Source organism: Marmota marmota, unplaced genomic scaffold (assembly GCF_001458135.2).
Source record: "Marmota marmota marmota unplaced genomic scaffold, marMar, whole genome shotgun sequence".
Classification (NCBI taxonomy): Eukaryota; Metazoa; Chordata; class Mammalia; order Rodentia; family Sciuridae; genus Marmota; species Marmota marmota.
The window spans coordinates 2,238,730-2,246,877 of record NW_025999982.1 but is presented as its reverse complement, the minus strand read 5'-3'; the positions used below and the strand labels follow the sequence as shown (position 1 = coordinate 2,246,877).

General features: G+C 54.7%; 1 protein-coding gene across 2 annotated transcripts; it reads left to right on the top strand.

Moving 5' to 3' along the window:
- Positions 1-85: 85 nt before the first annotated feature.
- Positions 86-7,236, top strand: Bak1 (BCL2 antagonist/killer 1). Of its 2 annotated transcripts, none has more exons than XM_015487564.2 (6): positions 86-344; positions 2,394-2,488; positions 3,451-3,586; positions 3,897-4,040; positions 5,608-5,788; positions 5,884-7,236. In XM_015487564.2, the coding sequence occupies exons 2-6, from the start codon at positions 2,425-2,427 to the stop codon at positions 5,986-5,988; spliced, it is 630 nt and encodes a 209-aa protein (XP_015343050.1). In that variant the 5' UTR covers positions 86-344; positions 2,394-2,424; the 3' UTR covers positions 5,989-7,236. The 2 variants fall into 2 exon arrangements, with proteins under 2 accessions (XP_015343050.1, XP_015343051.1); XM_015487565.2 differs by lacking the exon at positions 86-344 and adding an exon at positions 1,256-1,448.
- The last annotated feature ends 912 nt before the right edge of the window (positions 7,237-8,148 follow it).

Sequence of the window (8,148 nt, the reverse complement as noted above, 5' to 3'; positions counted from 1 at the left end):
AGGAGGGGGAGAGGGGGAGGACCAGCTTCCCCCTACAGCCCGCCCAGCCCGTGCCTCCAGGCTATAGGCCTGTGCATCCGCATCCGGTGGCCACCAAGCAACTTCCTCTAGAGGGAGCTGATTGCAGCTGGGTGCTGCCGGCACCTCTAGGATCGGTGGAGCCGCGCGGGTCCCTGGGGCCGCACCACGACAAGCAAGAGCTGCATCCTGACACCAGGAATGCACTGACGCTGGTTCCTGGAAGCTGAGCCCAAAACCCTGCCGCTGGGAGCAGCCACCAGCCCTTGGGTATCTTCGGCCTTGGCCCTGCCGAGCTTTCCGGCTCTGGACCAGAGACTGGACAGGTAAGCCGGCAGTTCCCTCCATCTTCCCTAATCCTGCAAGTTTCAGCCCCAGCATGAGGCAGAGAGCCCACCGAGAGCCAGGTAGGGAGGAGAAGTCTCGAGACTTGCCCAGGCAGGTCCCCATGCCCCGCTGGGGGTCTGGTCGCGACAGGCTACCTCTGGCTCCCCTCTCCCAGATAGCTCCCCCTCTAGCCTCGGCCCTGGATGGCCCTGAATGCCAGAGAACCAGGCAATTTAGCAATCTGGGGGGTTGGGAGAGGAGGTCAGAGCCAAGGTCAAGGGTAGGGAATAATACTTTCACAGAGCTTTCTGCTGCCCCGGGATCTCTAGACTGGGTCTGGGGCCAGGCCAGGCGTATCTTCCTGGGGAACATCTTTCATAGGCCCAGCAAGCCAAGGAGATGGGGGTGGAATGGGAAGTTAGGCCACTGGGATGGTGGGGGTAGGCGGAGGCCCTGCTGAGCATAGGCCGCGGGCTTTGGGGGCTGTTCTGAGACTCTGTCTGCTCTCCAGCAGTGAGCCCCTGGGGAGGAAGGAGTTAGAGGGATCTGGTGATTCCGTCAGCATCCCCTGGCAGTGCTGTCCCAGGGGGACCAGATTTTGGAGACCAGAGAAGAGGAAAGAGCATCTTAGGAAGAGGCTGGGGGGTGAGGTGTGCAGGCAAAGAGCTGTACAAGGCCTGGCGCCCAGGGGTGGGGGAGGGGAGGGTCTGCCTTTGCCTCGTCCTTGTCCCTAAGAGGGTAGAGGTAGGAAAAACTGAGTGTACAGGTGGGTCAGTGCTCCGCTACCTCTTCTCAGGGAGCTCTTAGGTAACTCAAAAATGATCCCAGGCCTAAGCGGAAGGAGGGTGAGTGAGGGAATGTGGGCCTGGGGCCAGGTAGGGGTCTGCAGCCCTTGTACAGGGTGGGGCTGAGTCCTCTTCAAGGACAGGAGGAGGGGCGCTTCCTGCCAGGGTGATGGAGGACACTTGTAAAGAAGTGGGGCTCTGGAAGGGCCACAAACTGAAAGTGAAACCGTTGAAATCAGGAAATACTCCCTCAGCCGGAATCGAGGCCATGCTCGGACTGGGCAAAGAGGAAAACTGGGGCTGGGAACCAGAGCACAGGTGTGTGGCAGAGTTGCGTGGTGTGAGGCAGGTTGGGGGCTGTGTCACGCTGACTCCTGAGGTCCTTCTGAGGGCAGGAGTGGGGAGGGCACAGACAGGGAGTTGCCGGATGGAGAGAGCTGCCCCGGGAAAAAGGACACCCTCTGAAATCCCAAATCCACAAACTGGAAGAGAAGATAAATGGTGTGTGCACTCCTGGAGATCAGATAACTGTCCTGACCTGCCCCGACTAGCTGTATGGCCTCAGGCACTAACCTCACCTCGCCTTCCTTTTCCCACCTGTCCATGAGGGTGGTGATGCTTTATCTCACCGGGGTAGGTGGGTTTTCAATACTTCAGTGGTAGGAGTACACAGCAGGCTCTCAGGAGGTGTTTGCTGAAAGGCCTGAGTTGGAAAAAAAGTATGTTTCTGCCAGCCAGGGGGAAGTGGGCCCTTGAGGAGGGCCTTCAAGGGTCACCGGCTGGGAGGGGTCAAATGTGGTAGTGTGGGCTGGAGAGCCTGCAGGTAGCCCTAGGAGTAACTGAAAGAAACCTCAACCTCTGAAACTAGTGATGTGAAATGGGACACAAGAGCCGCCAGGGCATGGCTGTGACCTTACCCCTCCAAAAGGTCCTGATTGCCAGTACAGATACCTAGATACCTTGGTCTCTCCCTAACTGCCTCACCTTTCTTTTCTTTTCTTTTTTTTTTTTCCTTGGTGGTGCCGGAGGTTGGACCCTGGACTTGTGCATGTGAGGCAGGCACTCTACCAGTTGAGCTGTATTCCCAGCCCCAACTGCCTCACCTTTCTGACCCCATCTCCTTAGAAAGATGGCCAGTGAGTCATTCAGTGAATTCTCTTTCCTCTTGGAAGATACCGCTGGGACCCAAGGTAGAGGCAGCCTCTCTCGGGTCCCTGGTCAGAGCCCATACCTATCTCTGCTTTTTCTCACCCATTCCCACAGGCTGACACTGTCCTCTACTAAGACCTGAAAAATGGCATCCGGGCAAGGCCCAGGTCCTCCCAGTGAGGAATGTGGAGAGCCAACCTCCGATTCTGGTAAGGGTCTTCTTGACCATGAACTCCCGTAGACACAAGGGTTATCTGGAGGCTGGAGGGAGCCGATGTGGGTAGGGCCGAGAGGACTAAGGGCTGAGGTCCTACCTCAGCTCAGCTCCTTGAATAAAGGAGGAAAGTATCTCCCAGCCCAAGGCTGGTGGCCCCTTGGGCTCAAAAGCGGGAGCTGGAGTTGGAGCTTGAGTCAAGCTTGAGTGGGCGGAGCCTGGGCTGGGAAGGTCCAGAGGTTGGGAGAGGCCCAGGAGCCAGCATGCAAGAGGGCACAGTGCCCTCCCTGCGCAGAGGGCGGGATTGAAGGTGAGGGAGGAGGGCAGGAGGATGGGGCCTGGCTGTTGTATCCCTGTAGTAGGAGAAATAAGGAAGTGAACTGGCTTATCACTGAGCGGAGTCCACCGAAAACGCAATTGTTGTGACTTGGGGGAGGAAGTAAGATGGCCGCCTGCCTTCTCTCTTCCAAGTGGATGGCAGGGAGGCCAAGCTTAAGGCTCACTAGAGGCTGTTCCTTGGACTTGGGGTTCAGGTCTCATGTCTCTATCTCCCTTTGTGACTTTTCTTGGCCCAAAGCTACCACTTGGAATTCTGTTTCTCCCCAAGGCCTGGGTGCCTCACGCACACAGAGGTAAACTCGGGAGCCCACGTGCCTGGAATTACTCCCTGGCTCCACTGCTTGTCCAGTTGTGTGACCTTGTATGCATTACTTGGTCACCCTCTGCTGTGGTTTCTATAAACTGGAACTCTCCCCCTTCCCAGCTGATTGTGAGGACTGAGTGAATATACCAGCAGAGGACCCCAGAGTGAGCACTAGGTGTCCACCACGGGGCCGGGGTGGGAACATTTCTATCTCGGGTGAGGACAGTCATGGCTTTGAGGAACACAGAGCCCCCCACAAAGGATGCACTGCTAGGGTCCAGTCTTCCCTTGCTGACTCCCAGCTTTGATCTCAGAGCAGCAGGTAGCCCGGGACACGGAGGAGGTTTTCCGTAGCTACGTTTATTACCGTCACCGGCAGGAGCAGGAGGCTGAGGGGGCAGCTGCCCCTGCTGACCCAGAGATGGTTGCCTTGGCCCTAGAACCTACCAGGTAAGCCCTAGCCCCGTAGGGACATCTTTAAGGGGACAGAGGCTCATATGGGGCTATGTGTAGGTCCTGGGAACCAGAAAGGCCTGGGGGGCTTCTCTCCTCCCATTACCACTCCTTTCTCATTTGGGTTCCCACTCCCATATAAGATCATGCACCCTTTTTGACACATGCCTTCTCCTTATCCCTAAGCCCCGCCTTCACGTCAGCTAACACTGTCAGGGACCTCCAAGGAGAGGTACACAAGGCCAGGGCCCCTTGGGTGGAACCCCTCTGCTATAAGCCCATTTTCCACTGCCTCCTACTCCTGTAGTACCATGGGGCAGGTGGGTCGACAGCTCGCTGTGATTGGTGACGACATCAACCGGCGCTACGACTCTGAGTTCCAGAGCATGCTTGAACAACTACAACCTACAGCTGCGAATGCCTATGAACTCTTCACCAAGATCGCCTCCAGGTACCCGGCTGTCACTCGGTTCTGCCGTCTCGTCACCACTGTGCTGCACCCTGCTTATGTGATGGTCTCCCCAGCATGGTCAGGCACACTCTTTCTTGTCAGTGTCAGGGGACATGTGTACAGTCCCTGGTGTCTGTTAGCTCACATGTGGTCTTGGCCTCTCTCTCTCTCTCTCTCTCTCTCTCTCTCTCTCTCTCTGAGTTCCAGATTTGTCTTTTGGGCCATCTAAGGATGGCCCAGAGATGCTAAAGGTACTAAACCCCCCCCAGGACCTGGAAATGGCTCCCAATAATCTGGTACCTAAGAGGCAATCTCACATAGGGAGCAAAGCCACCAAAAACTCAGTGGAAGAGTGCTTGCTTAGTATGTGTGAGGCCCTGGGTTCAATTCTTAGAACCTCAAAAAAAGAAAAAAATCCTGATTCAACTCTCAGTTTTTTTGTTGTTGGTGGTGGTTTTTTGTTTGTTTGTTTTGGTTTGGTTTGGTGTTGGTACTGGGGATTGAACCCAGGAAGCTTTACCACTGAGCCACATCCCAGCCCTTTTTTATTTTTTATTTTGAAGCAGGGTCTTGCCAAGTTGCTGAGGGCCTCACTAAATTGCTAAGTCTGGCCTTGAACTTGTGATTCTCCAACATCAGCCTCCTGAGTTGATAGGATCACAGGCATGTGCCACCACACCCAGCCTCATTCTAGCTTTGTCTCTAACTGCAGTTGTGAAACTTCTACCCCTCAGTCTCTTGATCTTTGAAGTAGGAAAAATACACTTAGAACAGTGTCCTCTTTTGCAAAGTGTCAGCCATCATTTCCACATAAGTTAGGGAAACAGTGTCAGGGAAATTTGGTTTTTTGTTTTGGTTTGGTTTGGTTTGGTTTTGGTTTGGTTTGGTTTTAGGGGAAACTCAACCACTGAGCCATATCCCCAGCCCTACTTTATATTTTATTTAGAGACAGGGTCTCACTGAGTTGCTTAGAACCTCACTGTTGCCGAAGCTGGCTTTGAACTTGCAATCCTTCTGTCCCAGCTTCCCAAGCCGCTGGGATTACAGGAGTGCACCACCGCACCTGGAGTGTCAGGAAAATGTAAAGGTGGTAAAGGTGCGAGTAGGTCATAGACTTACAATTAGTGCTCAGAGCTAAAATGTCTAGCCACCATGCCCCCATGCTGCTGTAATTCTGGGACCTGTCCTAATCTCTCTTCTGTCGTTTTCTCTCTGCTGTCCCCTCGGGCTGCCAGGCCAGCAGCAACACCCACAGGTAATCTCCCTACTTCCTCTGTCCGCTCATCTACCCTCTGCCCTTTCTGTGCCTTGTTGGCCTGTAGCCTTGGGAAGCTACACCCACCCCAGTAGTAGCTCCTATGCCCTCTGAGATTTCTCCTTTCACAGAGACCCAGGCCCTTCCCAAATCAAGGCCAGACTAAGGCAGCCTCTGCGGCCCTGATTCGCAGCTAAGCCATTTAGCTTCCCATCTGGGAGAGGGGTGGGGTACAAGGAGGCAGGAGAGGGAGGGCAGGTGGAAGGGGCCCTCAGGAGCTCTCCACTGACCTGTGGCATGCTCTGCTCACAGCCTGTTTGAGAGTGGCATCAACTGGGGCCGTGTGGTGGCTCTCCTGGGCTTTGGCTATCGCCTGGCCTTACACGTCTACCGGCATGGCCTGACAGGCTTCCTGGGCCAGGTGACCCACTTCGTGGCCGACTTCATGTTGCATCGCTGCATTGCCCGGTGGATCGCACAGAGAGGAGGTTGGGTGAGTGCCTGGGGGTCACCCAATCCTTCCTGCTGCTGGGGTTGCCCTGGGGCCCGGTATCAGCCTCTCTTTGACCACCTTGTCTCTTCTGGCAGGTGGCCGCCCTGGACTTGGGCAACGGCCCAATCCGGAATGTGCTGGTGGTTCTGGCTGTGGTTCTGCTGGGCCAGTTTGTGGTACGAAGATTCTTCAAGTCATGACTCCTGGGGGGCCCTTTGGGGTTCAAGTGGGGACCCCTGACTGGATTTTAGCCAAAACTCCCTCCCCTCTCCCCTGCAGGGGTTCCCCCCCAAGAGTACAGAAGCTTTAGCAAGTGGGCATTCCAGCAGTGGACCCCGTCCAGAGGTCATTCAGGCTACACAGGTGCCCCAACATTGCATGGTGCTAATGGGCCCCTTCTCTGGGCACTATCCTGTCAGAGAGAGGCTGTAGCCTCTTTCCTCAGTTCTCTGGGACCCCCTTAGTCCTGTCTTTAGGGGGCTGGGGAGATTGATACCTTAGGGAGGCAAGAGGCTAGGAACCACTTCTTCCCAGGAAGTTCTAATGGTTTTAGCTTTTTATATACCCTTGGGAGGACCCATCCCCTTTCCCACCACTCTGTCCAGGGTCAGGATATCTAGGGTATGCTGGTCAGTGGATCAATCCTGTGCCCCCAGGACTCAGCTATTCTGGAAAATCAGAGCCTGAGAGGTGGGACTTGAGCACAGTCCTGGCCCTCCCTAAACATGGCTCCCAGGAACAGGACTGGTTGGTGTAGGGGGTCAAGGACCTGCTCAGCTCCCCTCCTGCTCCCACTCCCCCACTCCATGTTGGCCTTGTGGTTGGACTCTCAGGGATTTTGGGCCTGGGGTGTGAGGCAGAGGTGGGATTGGAGGTGGCAGTGCAGACTAGAATGTTCTGAACATATCCATCAGGACCCTCCAAGCCTGCCACCCACTCACCCCCAGGTCCTCTCAGTTCTTCCCCTTCCCCTCACCTGAAACCACTTGCTTCCAATCCAGTCACTACACGTAAAGACCCTCCCTTGGGTTCCTGGGTAAGCAGGTGTGCTGAGGCCCCTGCTTGCCAGTTGCAGGGCCTAGGGCTTGGTTTATTTTAAGAAAAAGGAGAGCTCAGAGGCAGTGTCTGAGTGGGAGAGGGTCTTTATCATCAGGAGCCATCCTGAAGCTGGAATTGCCTCATGGCCTGGGCATAGTGTAATCTGAATGGGAGAACTGTGAATACTTGAACTCCACCCCCAACCCACACTCCATGCTCCTCGCCTGCCTAGGCTCCTCCTGGAGGCAGTGGCAGTACCTTCTCTATCTTGCACAGCCTAGGGACTTGGGGACAAGGGGAGGGAAGTTATTGATTAAGCCAAATGCAGAGAGGGGATGCAGATGCAGACTGCTGGCCACCTAACACCCTGTCCTCTGACTGTGTTTGGAAATAAACTGTGCAATCCCCCACCTGGTATTTCTGTATCCTCTGCTACCTCTCTCCATCAGGCTGGGGTGCAGGAAGCTGAGCATGCTGACAGGTACCTGTCTTATTATTGAAAAAGATCTCAGCAAGCCTCCAGAATTCTGAGATTGGGTGTTATTCTCCACCCCGTGGACTAGAAGACCTTGGTCCCTCCCCACCAACTCTAGGCCCTTCTCCATGGACTTCCCATTCCTTTGGGTTCCAGGTCATTTCTCACCCCTTTAAGAAGCCAGGGACCCTTTGACTACTGAGTAGGTATAGCAGCTACACAAGACTGAGGACTCCCTAGGCCACCCCAAGTCTGGCCTGAATTCCTCTCCCTCCCTGGGCCTGCTGCCTATGCTGGCTCAAAAGGCTCTTCTCCCCCACGTTAGTTCTGCCTGGGACACAATGTCCCAGCTCCCCCTTCCTGATGTCGCCACAGACACACCACACACACACACAGAGCTTTTTTTCATTCTAGGAGTCTGATTCTGCATGGGAGTCCCTAAAGGGAGGCAGTCAGAGGTGATAAAAATAACAAGCATGGGGGCGTTGAAATGTTCCAAAATCTACCAAGTCTTTTCAGTCCTGGGCACCCTGGTCTGTGTTTCTGACACCCTTCCAAAACTGTCACATGTGAGTCCAAGAGGACCCATGACCTTCACTTGCTTCTCTTTGCCTCTTGGCGCTGGCTTCCCAAGCCCCTTTCCTCTCCATGAGGGCTTAAATAGTCTGTACGATCAGTGGTGAAAGGAAAAAGCAGAGGCTGGGGCAGTAGTGGCTGGACGGATGGTTGCTGCAAGACCTGCTACAACCAGGAAGAGCTTATACTCAACATGTTACTATGTGCCAGGCTTTATGCTGAGAATTTATTATCAATGCCCAAAATTAAAGTTAAGGGGGGTAAGGGGTCT

What these genes read in the sequence shown, in the direction of transcription:
- Bak1 (XM_015487564.2), top strand. Translation starts at nt 2,425, where the DNA reads ATGGCATCCGGGCAAGGCCCAGGTCCTCCCAGTGAGGAATGTGGAGAG. An exon ending in AGAGCCAACCTCCGATTCTG is followed by an intron (nt 2,489 to 3,450) that starts GTAAGGGTCTTC and finishes CTTTGATCTCAG; the next exon opens with AGCAGCAGGTAGCCCGGGAC. An exon ending in TCGCACAGAGAGGAGGTTGG is followed by an intron (nt 5,789 to 5,883) that starts GTGAGTGCCTGG and finishes CTCTTCTGGCAG; the next exon opens with GTGGCCGCCCTGGACTTGGG.